Source organism: Ruditapes philippinarum, unplaced genomic scaffold (assembly GCF_026571515.1).
Source record: "Ruditapes philippinarum isolate M1 unplaced genomic scaffold, ASM2657151v2 ctg904_1_1_1_1, whole genome shotgun sequence".
NCBI lineage: Eukaryota > Metazoa > Mollusca > Bivalvia > Venerida > Veneridae > Ruditapes > Ruditapes philippinarum.
Genome location: NW_026852177.1, coordinates 144634 through 160017, shown reverse-complemented (window position 1 = coordinate 160017; position 15384 = coordinate 144634). Strand labels below are relative to the sequence as shown.

Here is a 15384-nt window from a genome sequence, read left to right as displayed (position 1 = left end):
ACAGTGATTCTCTTCACGCTGATATACATTTTGTCAGGGAGGCAACTGTTGGACTAATGACTAAATATTTATCACTTAAGTTTTGTCCCTTTACTATTGGTGCTATTTGCAAATTTCATAACTGGCATCATTACCCCTTTAATTGGCGGTTACACTTGATGCATTTTGCCCATTTATGTCGATTTAGAATTACATGTATTTAATGTTTGTTATATGCTTTATTTCTCTGCTGGTATTTTGGTATTTTCATACAACTATTTCATGAAATTTCATTCAACTATTCCCTTATACCATAACAACGGTATAATTGCTTATTTCACGTTTCGCTAGCAATAAAATTATGTCATTAATTCCTTACTTGACATTTCCAATCGGCACCATTTAGTTAATTGATATATAGTCACGTGTTCCTAATTGCTGCCATAGATAAAACAAAGTTTGAAGCAGGAATATTACACGACCATTTTGATAGTATTGCCAGAAAAAATGGATCACAAAGTTACTTTTGTCTTTACTTTAACAGGTAAGAAAATAACTATACTGTACTTAATTTGAATTTTACATTAATCATTAAATATAATAAATGTGTGCATGTAAAACGAGTTTCTTATTGTTAGGAATATGTTAGTTTAGTACTCATTTCAAGAAGATTTGAACAAATCATTCATGATATTTAAACGAATATGGTCTCAATCGGTTGATATAATTAGCTACTCACAAGAAGTGGCAATATTGTCAGGATGGAAACAAAAATATTAAAAATTATAACGATATTAGAAATAACGTTACAATTAAACTTCCCTCAACATACAAAAATAATCTGAAAAGGATATTTTTCTAGTTTGCATTTCATACTCTGCATGCATTTTATTTTTCCTAGTGGCAAGATCAGTTTGGTTGAAATTTAAAAAAAATCTTTAAGATTCTGTAAATTATATTTTTCAAAGTTTTGCATCGTAAATATGATTCTCAAATGAAGATTTACCAATATTGTACATACGTTCCAAAAAGCATCGTACCGAATTTACATGTCTACATGTCTAAAGGGAGGAAGTTTAATTTAGTTTAAATTTATTTTCTATAAAATCTAAGTCAAATTTTTTCAATAAGAAAAGAATGCATATATTTCAATGATTACATATAATGTAGACAAATATTCCCAGTACGTATTTTACATATTCTTCGATGTTTGAAAATTGTTATAGAAGCACAATTATATACATATATAGACTTAACTTAAGTGTGGTAACAACCTTAATTACAACATACAGAATCTTTAAGTACAAAACTGTACGAATATAAAATTGGTAAAGTATACAAAATAGTTCAAGGATACATTTAACCCAAATGCCAGAAATTTTGAATTGCATTTTCAGCTATATCTTTGATCAGCTTCTATGTTGATTGTCGGAACACGATTAAATACTGCGACTCGTATAAGGATATCTACAAAGCCTATCACAGCTGTGCTATTTTCTCTATGTATAACACTTCCAGCCGAAATACAATGTTGTTTGACAAAGAGGTGATATATAGACAGGATCTTGTAGAACTTCTTAATTACTGGTGCAGGTAATATTTTTCCAGTTATATTATGAGGTTATTTAAGAATATTCCAGTTTAATAGCATATATAAATATGCAAATATTTATAACGTTGTTAATGAATTTAAAAAGCCAATTACATTTATTTAGTTTGTCAGAATACATAGAGCCATCATATCATTAGAAGTTTTGATTTTGTTCTGCATTTTAATAATCAAGTGCTTAAATTGATCATGAAATTAGATCTTGCAAAGGGTTTGTTTCTGAACATTTTACAAGCTCAGGATTAAAAGCCAAGCTTTATATTTTAAGGAGGAAAAAAGGCAAGCATACCCTGTCAAATATACTTATTTCTTAGTAAAATATTGAATTATATATCTGAAGTAGGAAAGTTCATTCTTCATATAGACTGTTATGATAAAAACACTTTTAGAATGATAAGGGTACATTTCGATGACAGAACAATATACAATACCTCATTTGCATAATTTGTACAATTGTTTTATTTTCAAAGTATTTTGGATGCGGCATCTTCCTGTACAAGTGGTAAAGCATTGAGATGTAACAACAGAGCTGAAATATCAATGTTGGTTAGTAAAACAGGCGGAGCATGCAAAAATGGGCATCTTAACGAAGAGTATCAACAGAGTAAGTAGTATATAAAAGATTTACATACCCTCTCCTTTATTATGGAATAGCAATGTTTGCATTTGAAATTATGCATCAAAATTACGTCATTGTCGTGAATTAGCTGGTAATTTGGATAATTTATGACAAATTTCAGATTATTTTTTGTTTCAATCAAATTAATTATATTAATAGTATATTCAGGTTTTTGTTGAGTGTCTTCTGGGTGCCCTACTTTGGTGTGTCGGGGGGCTACGTCCTGTGAACGTTGCCTTTACCTTGTTGATCTCTATTCTTGTTTTTTTGGATCGTCTGTTTTTTACAAATATAGCAATGAAGAGGTAATAAATGTTTCTAATGATATTGTAATTTGTGATGCTATATCTTGAACTTTATTTCAAGGTTGGACTAAATATTATTAGCAGATTATGATTATGGAGGGATAATTGTAATCCTCGCAGTCTCCTTGATTATGCGTCTTATAGCTCTTACATTTGTACATGTTTATGTGATCGTTTGGTCTATTGATATATAAATAATTTTATTTTCTGATCTGATATCTTTATTTAAAAAATGGAATTTATTCTTATTTCTTTACGCTATCTGTCTTTTTTATGTATTTATTTACTGAACACTTATAAAAATCAGTATCATGCATCCGTTAACTGGAAATCTTCAAACAAGACTTTCATTTTAAATCATACAAACAGAAAGATTGAGCATGCTTGTTAATACATAATATCTTTTTATTCTTTATTTAATCGTCCAAAGTAATTATAGCAATATTCTTATATCAAATGAATGTAAACATTATTTTCCAGGACTTCCAGCATCATTTAGATACGACACGAACTGCGTAAGTCAAGCTTTTGACATTACAGAGAGGTGCGAGGATGAAACTCAAAATATCGGATATAGTGTTGACATTGTAGATGGTGTAAAAAAAATGGAAACGTAAATAGCTTGTTGCTATAATATCTAAACTTTGTTTAAATAAGCCCAAAGCTATTTTATCTTGAGGTTAAGAAAGATCAGAGCGGAATTTGAAGGTAGAAATCCGCCCGCAAAAAATGAATAATGGTTCAAAGTGAATCAGAAGAAACTTTTTTGGGCAATTTTGTAACTATTTATGGTAACATATATAAATATTCATAGTAATACTTTACATTTTTATGTAGTCATATATTTTATTTATAATTGTTAGATCATTACCTTTAGCAATTTACACTTAAGTTTACAAAAGTTTAATTTCTTAAATTTGGTAGATCAATCGTTCGTTTTTCGTTCATTCCTCCATGAATACATCAATACAATGTATATATTTGTATTTTCAGCACTGTTGAGCATCTCCTTAAATGCAACGCAGACTCATTGAGGTCATCTTCGAACACGTGCGTGTCATCAGAAGACAGTGTTTTGTTGTTGACTCTTAGAGCATTAACATTTTCTGTACCTCATGTACTTGGAGTAGACCTTCCCATTTCCACTGTGCTTGAAATTGTTGGATTATAGACAACTACAATTTACGACTTATTCTTGTAATATTCTTTTGAAATGGCAAATCATTTACGAAAGCGTTCGTTGTTTTACAATTAGGTCGTAATATCATCCAAAGCTGTATTTGTGTACAGGCTTTGTCCTGCTTTGAATTTAGATTATAGTAAATACCAATGTACAATAACACCTAAATTTTTTTTTTATTTCTTATAATTGAGCTGGTACAGCCTTGACATTTATATCACACCACCTGAGGTAATTAATATTATTAATTGTCTTGATCAGTAACATCATTAAAGTTTATTTCAAATCACCTAAAGTAATTCATCTGAAATCATCAATTCAGATTTTGTTTTTGATAAGAGGAAACCGTTTCAAATTTGTAATTGTCTAGATCATAGCAACATTAAAATTTACTTAGATCGCCTAAAGAACTAAATTTTCTTTATTGCCTTGATCAGCAACAACATTAAATTTTATATCTGACCACAAACATATCCTTCATTCCTTATCACTTTGATCAAGTAGAAAATATTCTAAATTATCTTGATCTTTTTTAACAATAAAGATTATACTAGACCGCTTAAATTACATTTTATTCGTTAATGCCTTGAGCAGCTACAAAATAAAACTATAAGAGACCATCTAAAATACAAAATATTCTTTACTGTATGCATTATGTTGTATATAAAGTTTATACCGGACCTCCTTGATAGCATCTATTTCGTGACTGCCGTGATCAATTACAAAATAAAACTATACACAAGAACATATAAATTTAATATTTGTCGTTCAGAACGTGAATATTTGAACCAGAACACCCGTTCAATATTTTCTTCCTAACTGACTTGATCAGTAACTACACCGAAGATTACGAGACCTGACACATGTTTTTCCCCAATTTTGTAAGTGGTTTTGGCGCATATTTATCACAATAAGCTTCCAGATATTGAAAATTTTCTTTATATCTGAATGATGCTGTGTGTTCGAATGTCGGCGGGATATTTTCAGTGAGGAACAAATCAAGCCCGGTCGTACCTGAAATATATAGGGAAAGCGGTACCTAAGTATACTTGCGCCAAAACTGAACCCGGAGAGTCGCAATATGATCTTAAATGCCCATTATGCCTATACATGCTTATTATTTTTTATTTATCAAAAGCTTTTTTTGTGTCCTGTAATAGTTTCCAAACGTTACTCAACAATGAAATTTAAATTGCAAAAAATTAACGATTAATCCGAAGCGTACAATCGTCAAATACTGTTTGATTATGTTCAAGAGATGAAATGAAAAGCACAGTATCGGCTACTGACCGTATCATAGTTGTTCCCTCACAAGGCTACTTATATATGTGTAAATATAATTTCTAGAGAAAATGCTTGATTAGCAAAATTTAGCCAATGTTCAAAATATTCTAAAATTACGTAGGCTGGTAACTTTTAAAGTTTAATTCCTTTATTTTTTTTTACATATATCACATATATTTATGACTCTCGCTATGCACGTTTTCACAGCCAAGTGTCCCAAATAAATTTCTGCACTGTTACACGCAAACATACCGCATGTTTGCATGTGAATTCCTCATAAAGAATTTCCGATGCATTTCAGTCTCCGAAAAATAGGCAGTAAAATTGGCTTCGTTCAATATTCAAGTTATGTCTTTAGCTTTAAAGAGTCAAAACAAAATAATATTTTCCAAAGTAGCATTACCCTAAGGATCTTTATGTAAGAGAATAATTATTTTCAATGTTTTAAATCATCCTTTATATTTTTTGTTGAAAATTTAATTAAATTGAACAATGCCTTTCATTCTCGTTTTGTTATTCTAGTTTCGGTCTTCTTTTTCACAATAATCTTGATTCCTCTTAGACCATTAAATTAGAATAATAAAAAGCTAGTTTCTGGTTGTTAGAAGTAGTATTACCACACATATTATTATGCTTGTAGCAGATACTCTATACTTGCCTATATTTCAATGAATGAAACTGAAGTGTTACGCTGCATGTTTATGTAGTTATTCTTCTTATTTATTTTTTTTTCTGGTCCCTCGAGGCCATTCCTTCAAAAATGAAAATTACTTAATGCGGTGCTTGGTGGTGGACTTGAAAGATGTTGCTCTTCCCTGCAACTCCCACAGTCTGCAATTATAACCTATTTATTTACGTGCTCATTCTCGCTCTTCCAGAATTTATACTCTATTTATTGTTCTAGAATGTTAGCATACCTTATCAGAATTACTGACCATGTAAGGTTAAATAGGCAATTAAAGTACGACTACATTGTATTTGACTGTCGAAATTTACCACATTCTGAAAGGAAGGGTTCGTGACTATCGTGGTAAATCGTTTTGTCAGCATTAACTATGGGGGAAATATTTTTGTTGGCAGTCACAACGGTGATAATTCGTTTGAAAAATACTACTACAGTAAATAAAAAAGTCTCTTAAGTCTGAATATACGTGTATGCAATGGAATTTAGTTACACTTTATACAAAAATATCGAAGGAAACGAAACAATATCATAGAAAAAAGTTCTGAATTATATATAAATCAAATTTTCATTCAGAAAATTGAAGGTTAAAGATTTATTGTAGAAAAGCACTATTTCTTCAAAAGTTGTACACTTTGTTAAATGTAAAAGAAAGTTTCCATAAATAGCTAGAAAACATTGATACTATAGTATTGATACTATTCACGCCGGCGAAATGTAATTACATTTTTACAAAGGACAGAGCAAATGTCGTTTTCGGTTGCTTGTCACAGCACAGTGAAATGAAATCTATCTTATTAAATTTCGATTCGAATATTACGAGATACGATATACGATAACAATCGATTTATTGATTACAGTTATTTAAAAAGATAATCACTTCTATAATATGAAAAAGCCTTCCTTCTTCAGATAAGGCTTTTATACATTAATATCAGTAAAAATAGCACATTTTAAAATATTAATACCAATGTTTGTAAAGTGGTCCTAACTTTGTACTTTCGCGAGAAAAATAAGCTATTACATTTTTAATTAATAATTTTTAAGTAAAATGTTTTTACGAAAATCAAAAAGAATAATTGAAAGTGTTATTAATTTCACCAATTCTATATTCTGACATTGATTTAAATAATATTTTTTTGTGAAACTCGTTAAGGTAGCTTTAGCAAACACTTGTCTTGAATATATTAAACATATTGTTTAATTAGAAAACGTATAGCAAATGAAGAAAACATTCTAAAAAAACGCATTTTGTTTATCTGATGTATCAAATATATCATCAGCCTGTGAATATTTATGTTTAATATTCTACAGAGCCCTAAAGTAGTGCAAGCCCTTTTTTACTGAGGATTATGCTACCTGGTTTTATATTTACTCGGCTTAACGAGCGGAATTATAATAGCTTCGTTCCAACTTGATGGTGTTGTTCCTTCTTTCCAAGATTTATTAAATATACTTAGTAAAGTTAATTTAGTTTCATCGGGGAAGTTTTTAATAATATCATAGAGAATTTTATCTTCCCCTGGAGCACCTGACTTGCAGTTTTGTAAGGCCCTTTTCAGCTCATATAAAGTAAATTCTTTATTATAAATAATATAATCAAATTCAGGTTCAGCTTCTGTCATTAATTCGCTCGGCACGTTTCTTCTATTTTCCGCGAAACAAAATCCTAAGGATGCTAGCTTTCTCATATAATTTCACGAGTGCGTTAGCTTTTACTTTTGGATCGGTAAAATTGTATTTGAAAAGCTGGTAGGCACGTTTGTTCTTTCTCTTTTATTTTTCGTACGAATTCCCATAGTTCCTTGGAATTTGTTTTATGTGTTATTTTACTGCAGAATTGTTCCCACGCATCGCGTTTAGTTTTTTTATGATATCTTTTGTCGCCTGTCTCGCAATTTTCCATAGCTCATATTTAAGTGGTGTTTTTACCGCTTTATAATTTCTTCTTTTTCGTTCTCTTTCTTTGATGGCTTGAGTACATTCCTCATTGTTTAGATTTAGGTATAGTTTTGCCCAATATAGAGTAAAGTTTGTCGAGGAATGATGGAAATATTTCACTCCTATATCCATTTTTAATTTCGTAATCTAATTCTTACCTACTTAATGTCTAAAATCTGTCTATTGATTCTCAGTAGCTTTTTCAGTTAACCATCTCTCTAATAATTTAATACTGTCCGTACTAATTTCAGTTCTTATTAGAGTAAATGTAGGTAAATGATCACTACCCAAAGTATCATCTAATACTAAAAATTCTGATAAGATATTTAAATTAGATGAGTCTATGGAAAGATCTATCGCGGAGTCTAAATGGGCATCGCAACTACTTATTCTAGCTACTTGACCATCATTTAAATAGCTAAGATTATGGTCATTTAAAAATTCTATTATTTCATCAGCCTCGACATACCTCCTATTGTCATGTTCCGGATTCCAGCATGAATGTTACAAATTAAAATCACCTACAATTATGGTATTATTTAAGTTGTTTCCACATATATTTTTAAGTTAATCATATGAATTTATTTTAGAATTATGTGCATACTAATTTATGATAGTAAAGTTTTCTTTCTATCCTATAACTTCTATAGCGACAAATTCGACGTAACTAGCGAAATCTATTTTCTTTTCTTTAAAAATAATACCATGTCTTACATATATGCAAACATCTCCATCCGGATGTTCTATAGACTGGCTTTTGATAGCCTTCCAATTTAAATGGTACCTGTTGTTTGATTAATTTTGTTTCTTGTATGCAAATAATGTCTAAAGGAGCGTTAAGATTAATTTATCAAAATAATTTTGTAATTCTTTACATTTTATACTATTATCTGCTTTCATTCCATTCATATTCCTTGACAAAATGCCGAGACCTGATTTTTTTTTCAATATGATTAACATTTTCCCCTGCCGTTTTGTCAATCAATAAGTATTTTTTTAAAGATTTTTTTTTCTACCCTCAATATCTGCGCGGGGTTGGCGAAAAAATGCTCGCATTGCAGTGAAATCTACTATCTCTGCTAGAAAGAAATATCATACGATCATTCATCATGTGTATTTGATACATACAATGATTTATCATTTCAGTTAATTTCTCCCTTCACGAGAGCTGTCGGCCCTATAATTATTTCTTATAATGCTGTCTGACAGGTATAAACGGTTGTAATCTTTTAAATATAACTGATGGTTATATTGGAAAAAAACCACTTATACACGGCAATATAACCTGTCACACATCTTTTTTGATATAACACATTTATAATGTAGTATAATAACTTTATTGGAGGAAAAACTGAAATTACTTCATACATTTACAGCAGTCGTGTAGTATAGTTTATATATGAACGTTACGATTATCCAATGAAAAGCGACGTCACACAAGTGCAGTGTTAAAAGACGTAAATAGTATTTCTAATTTCGCAATTGATTTCTTTGGTTACATAGAGGATATTTGTTTAGTTCAGTGTAAGATCGGAATGTATTTCACCGAGTGAGCACCAAAAGGTATATTTGGTGTTCACAAGGTGAAATATATTTCAATCTTACACTAAACTAAACAAATTTTCTTTTTATTACATGCAAAGAAACGATTTAAAAGACATTAAACCTAATTCTGAATGAAAATCGCGCCAAATAATAATACAACGTGACGTCATTTGCGACGTCACGTCATTAAGTTGGTACCCAGTACTGTGCACGCTGATATTTCACTGAAACAACGTAAGGGGCTTAAATTCAAAACAGTGAAATTATCAAAGTGGTAATTTCACTGTTTCAAACAGTGAAATTACCAGTTTTATATCACTGATATATTTCTATAAACCACCGAAAAGCATGGTATAAAATATAAATAATTAATTTCAGCAATCGTGTTTAACGAAAAAAGATACAATTTATTAGACTTATGAATTCGACGTTTTAAACGTACATAGTTAAAATCATATAAGCATATATAATTTTTATCATTTATTGAAAAGTTGGAGTCAATTAGTATATACAATTTTATCACAAATGAGGTACATGTATATATGTTTTTCTTGTTCATTGATGACTAATGACGTCACAAATATGACGATATTTGACCATATTTCTGTAAGTCATATAAAACTATAAATTTCTGCCATTCAATCACTGTCACGATAATTATCGTTATCCAAGAAGATGGACCACATCGCTTGATGACAATTTGTATAAATATAAAATATATTTTACTTTGCAATAATTCATTATCATTGATACCATCGCTTGGTGACAATATGTCCATATTTGTGTTGATGTAGAAATGTGAAAATAAGAACTGGTTCATTTAATTAACAACATTTATCGTCTTCGTCATCGCTCGGTACTTCAACATCGTCATCGGGGTCTCCCTCTTCAACAGGGAATTCGACATCCTCCAGTATATCTATCTCTAATGGTTCAAATTCGGCTGAAAGACAGCAACATAACTTTCTATTTCTCTTATAATCCTTCACAAATTATGTGATAATACTATTCTATAGATTGTTTTTATACATTTTGTAAAGCCTGCAACGCATTTTTAGACTACTTTAAAAGAAAAGTCTCCAAAACATTTTGATATGGAAGATCTAAAGCCAAAAAACAAAAACATCATTTCCTTTATATCTGGTTATACTTTTCCTATGTTCGTATATGATGATCAGATGATAAAACGTGAAAAAGGTCCCCTAGACTTTTGTTGGTTTAATGTAAGAAAACCAAATAAAAACAACAAAGCCCCCAAAACAAAAACAATACAAAACATCCCCCCCCCCAAAAACAAAACAAAAAAAACTAACAACAAACAAACATTACATTGATATAATTCTCGGAATACTGGTGAATACATTGATATTCTCCCTACCTTCCGATGAGAATATAGATTGTGAATCTTCATTAAAACTGATATCTGACATCTCTTTATATCCATTATGTATTTTCCATCTTACTATCTTGACTGGGTCTTCCGACGTCGTGTAGAAAAAACGTCCGCATCCACTCCAAAGGACATTGTTTATCTGTAATAGAAAAAATGAGCATTCATTACAAACAATTCTTACACGATCCACATTTTCCCCTATTGGACATTGTGGGACCGAAAGTGTGTGAAATTATGTAGTAAAATCACTGTTGACGTTCTATATTTAGAGATGTGGCGTAACCATTGGACATGTCACGTAACCACTAAAAATGCTACTCGCTAAAACAAGTACGGAATACAAGGCCTTCTGGTCCTTCGGGATCATTGATGCCAGCACTATTAAGTGTTGAGAATTGAGTACCGCTCAAGCCGATGCAAGGGGGCGTGACGGAGGTTGCACGTATTCATTATCCCTCATGTACAGACTCAATCAAACCGAGTCTGCAATTCTCTTGAAATTTTGTTGTGATTAATGCTTCCGAGGGATCACTTGTTTTCAGAACTTGATACGAAAACGAGGCTACAGTGGTTGCTGCTTAGGATGATTCAGCTTTGTCGGCCATGTTTGTTTTCACTACGTGGGTCCAATTTTTGTCTAAAGTAGTCCTTAAAATATAGACCTGGAAGTGTGCTTTCAAATAGGTCATCATTTTACATTGTGAGCTTTGTTGTTATATGAATTTTGGCCTACTTTCACTTTGGAACCACTTAGTGAAACCGAACATGGCCAACAAAGCGGAAATTTCAGCAACTTTGAGATATTTTAATGTTTTACAGTGTTTTGATGTTCGAATCTAGCAAAATTAATGTAAATTAGGGTGATATGGATAAATTAAAAAATACGAAAATAAGTCATATAGTGTACATTCAAATACTTGTATCTCTCCTACTTTCAATCATGCAATATCCAAATGTTTGTTGTAAATGTTTTCCACTTTTATAAGATTGTGTATTAGTTGGCGAGATATTTGCATTATTGGAAAAATACCATAGAAAATATTTTAATCTTCACATAAGTATTGAATAGATGTATTGTACATGTTCCGACTTTAGTCTCTGGTTAATCTTGCCAATTAATAATATGTGTGTACATGTTCATGTGCTATTGCTGAACAAGTGTTGTTTTTCTCTAAAAAATTTTACAAATAAAAATATATCTATTAACATTCTATATTGTTGATAATGTACTTAATAAATATAGTATCTTTTAATTATGTAAGAAGCTTACTGTCTGGTCAGGCGAGAATGTCGCAACTTGTTTACAAGTTGTCTTTTCCCATAGTCGAATGCAGGCTTCATCATATGTGAGAATGTATGGAGATTTTTCGTGTATTTCTAATCGGACTGACGTAGTATGTAATCCGACTGACATAGTATGTCCCTCCAATCTATTCAGCAATTTTCCTAACAAAAAAAAAAAAAAAAAAAGAATGTTAAAATATACCTCATGTTAAATATAAGCAAATAAAGATGCTAAACATGATTTAGAAAAATAATTATTACCATCATCACCACCATTATCATTATCTTCGTCTTTACTTTCTTCAACATCATCTTTATCATTATAATAATTGTAATCATCATAATAATCATCATCACATTATTATTATCACCATTATTATCATCATCACCATCATTATCATCATCTTTATTATGATTATCACTATTATTATTATAATTTTTATTTCATCATTGTCATTACTAGAATTATTATCATTTTAAACCGCAATCATTATTATCATCATAAATCATCATCATTATTATCATAATTGTATTTATTATCTACATTTTACCTGTGTCCAAATGATATACTCGAGGAATGTTATCCCTATTCAATGTGATCAGCCGTTTATCGTCAAGCTGACAAAGTCTGTCCACCGATGTTGTTGCCTCCATTTTAGTTTGTTCCATATATTTTATCTGATATACACTGTCGTACATTCTAAACAACTCTTTTTCTGAACATAAATAAGGACAATTTCTTTGGTCATTAGCGGGAAAATAAATGAAAAATGGCAAAAAGGAAGAAAAAATTGACAGGAAAAAAAGGCTACAAAGAAGAAGAAAAAGTGGCAGAAAAGAAATAAGTGGCAACAAAGATGAAAAAAATGGTTGAAAAAGAATTTTTTTAAAGAAAAGTAACCAAAAAGAGGTTTCAAAGAAGAAAAAAGTGGCTATTTATTGATTCCGCTTCTTTGACACGTGTTTCATGCGATTCGGATTTTTTAGCCGATATTTGAATTCTGGTCACCTGTGCAAATTTAAGAACACGATCTATGAATACAGTTCCGTTGAGATTATTCTTAAAAAAAAACAAAAACAAAAAAAACAACAAAAAAAAAACGTTAATTTCTTTCGGACTTATTAATGAAACTTGATTTTTTGGTGCGACTGATTAAGTGAAAAAATATACAAACTGTTTTGAATGTCCCACACTACCAGATGGTCAACACTGTACCCTCCTTTCATGTCAGGTAACATACCAGTCGTGCTGAATATAAGTCGTGTACCATCAGCATTTATCCACTTATACAAACCAAATAAATCGCTGTAAGCGGGCTCTATAATCATAGATAGTTCATGTTTTCTTTAAAATATCGGTAAATTTAAATATGTTAAATATTCAAATGGGTTATACAAGGGAGAATATGTAATATGATCTTAAGCCAATCACGCGAATAAAAATTGCTGCGTCAATTTACAGGGGAGTAAGTTATACCAGCAATGTAAGAAAATAAGCTGATCTGTGTAAAACCTTACGTGTAAAATATAATCCATAAACCAAGGTTATGATTTTCGTTATCAATTTGAAATAATTTCCATTAATTTTAATTCATTTTAAATTCACCTAAATGCTGAGGTTGACTTACTTATAGCGTGTAAAACATAGTAAAAACTTACTTGAAGGAATGGTATACATCACATTTTGGTCAACAAGATCATACAGGATTAGCGGCCCTTCATCAGAAGATGCGCACGCAACTGTTCCTGTGCTATTCACCTGCAAGAGGTATCAATATATTACCATTTTAAAATATTTTTAACCACATTTGTTGCCAAAATGCCATTGAAGTATAAGCTGTCTCGGCTATATGGCAAACCATATTGCATACAGATTTTGTACTACGTTTTAATGAAGATATTTTTATAAAATTTTAAACACATCATGTCCCATAAATCCATATTTTTCAATTCATTTGAATGGTCAAGTATGTGTTTAATAATGTTTAATAATAAATTTAGAGCTAATCATCTGTCTAACAACTGATGAAAGTAGCATAGAACGTGCAGTTATGTGTCATGAAGGTAGCAAAACATAATCAACATAGTATATTGACTTACATTAGCATATTTATTCACTATAATTCTAACAATTGCCAACAGAGCAAAAGACGCAAAGATATATCAACTAAGTTGCAAATGAATAATTTGTTTTGGAAACTGTAACAAGATACCAAAACTAAAAAAATAAGTTTCTGAGTAATGAAAATGGTTGCATTACTGAGGCATAATGGGCCTTTAACTTAATTTTCATCACAAAGAATAAGGAAGCAGTTTAACTGTTTGTAATAAACTTTTTTCGTTTAACTTGTTGTGCTGGATGTTCCATATACATTGTTTAACTTATATTGAGAAACAAAAATACGTTTTCACGATCAACAATTTATACACTGCTGTTTTTTTTCATTAGTCATTAAAAATCCTGCCTTAACCATAATCAACTGAATACAAACATGTCAAACGTGAAAACAGACATAAAAACAAATACAATCATTTAAAAGCATGATTTCGAAAGTACCATGAAATTTAATAAAAAATTTATACTAAATATTTACACACAAATTTCAACAATATTGATTGAATATAAACTATATAGCAAATTGCAAAATTATACAATTGTTTCCAATAACCTTCGTTATATTACTTACATCAAAGAAATTTAAAGTCATAGTCTGTCCTGCTTTTAAGACGCACACAACCTTACCCGTACTGAGGTCATAGACTTTAAGGTTTTTGCCTGCCTTTGTGAGACAAATCAGCTCTGAAAAGAAATACACACATGTTTTAAATTTTTAACAACCCCTTTTTGTTTTACGCCTATAACGTTCATAAAACAAATAGGTTGGTAGTCATGCATCTTTGTACTTGAATCAACATTTAGAGCATTGCTTACAGTATAAACGCTCGTCTGTGAATAACACTTATTTATCAAGGTGCTTTACTTAAAAAATATTGCTTATATGATAACGCTGCTCGTCTAACATTACTCCGCGCCCACAGGCGCGGAGCTTTTTGTGTTTTCTATTTTTTTGTCCATGGGCCCGATTTTTATCAATAAATCCCTTCGATTTACAGCTAAATTTAAATTCGGAATCAAGAACTCGCTCGGATTTCTATCATGTTAAGTCATATATTGCTTTCCCCTTCGTTGATTTGCAGCATGTCATATTAATGAATGATAACGGGAACAAATTTCACGGTTCAACCGCTTTGAAAGCAGTACTGCTGTCCATGTATTTTAAAGCTATAAATAGCTAGATGACCTTCACATTGTGAATGTCCGAAAGTCTATGTATAGAAGTTCTTTTAGTCTAAACGAAAAATCGTCATTCGTGTCGCGCTATGGTAATAAATAATGAAGAGAATTTTGGAGAATTTTGCGGGAAATGAAATGCACAAATATTCAGCAATAAATTGCACTCTTTATAAATTCATCAAAAAAAATTAAGAAAGCACTTTTTTTTACTAATTGTAATATCATAGTATTGTGATTTTGAAATGGTATTTTCCGTAGGTTCTTTCCG

General features: G+C 30.7%; 2 protein-coding genes across 3 annotated transcripts in view; one reads left to right on the top strand and one right to left on the bottom strand.

Annotated features, from left to right (window-relative positions):
* The first annotated feature begins 383 nt into the window (after positions 1-383).
* Positions 384-15384, top strand: part of LOC132751613 (uncharacterized) — a 61178-nt gene continuing 46177 nt past the window's right edge. The window contains exons 1-5 of one of the 2 annotated variants that reach the window (XM_060741811.1): positions 384-523; positions 1377-1572; positions 2059-2192; positions 2993-3125; positions 3506-4331. In XM_060741811.1, coding sequence (XP_060597794.1) covers positions 487-523; positions 1377-1572; positions 2059-2192; positions 2993-3125; positions 3506-3683 — 678 coding nt within the window. In that variant the 5' untranslated portion in view covers positions 384-486 and the 3' untranslated portion in view covers positions 3684-4331. Of the gene's footprint in view, positions 524-1376; positions 1573-2058; positions 2193-2992; positions 3126-3505; positions 4332-15384 lie in introns of those variants that run through there. The other variant, XM_060741801.1, reaches the window with a different exon arrangement.
* LOC132751602 (NACHT domain- and WD repeat-containing protein 1-like) overlaps positions 9276-15384 on the bottom strand; it is a 46613-nt gene continuing 40504 nt past the window's right edge. Inside the window, exons 28-34 of the mRNA XM_060741792.1 lie at positions 14509-14621; positions 13481-13580; positions 12997-13140; positions 12373-12537; positions 11808-11983; positions 10523-10676; positions 9276-10087 (exon numbers count right to left, since the gene is read on the bottom strand). Of these exons, the coding sequence (XP_060597775.1) occupies positions 9969-10087; positions 10523-10676; positions 11808-11983; positions 12373-12537; positions 12997-13140; positions 13481-13580; positions 14509-14621 (971 nt within the window). The 3' untranslated portion in view covers positions 9276-9968. The remainder of the gene's footprint in view (positions 10088-10522; positions 10677-11807; positions 11984-12372; positions 12538-12996; positions 13141-13480; positions 13581-14508; positions 14622-15384) is intronic.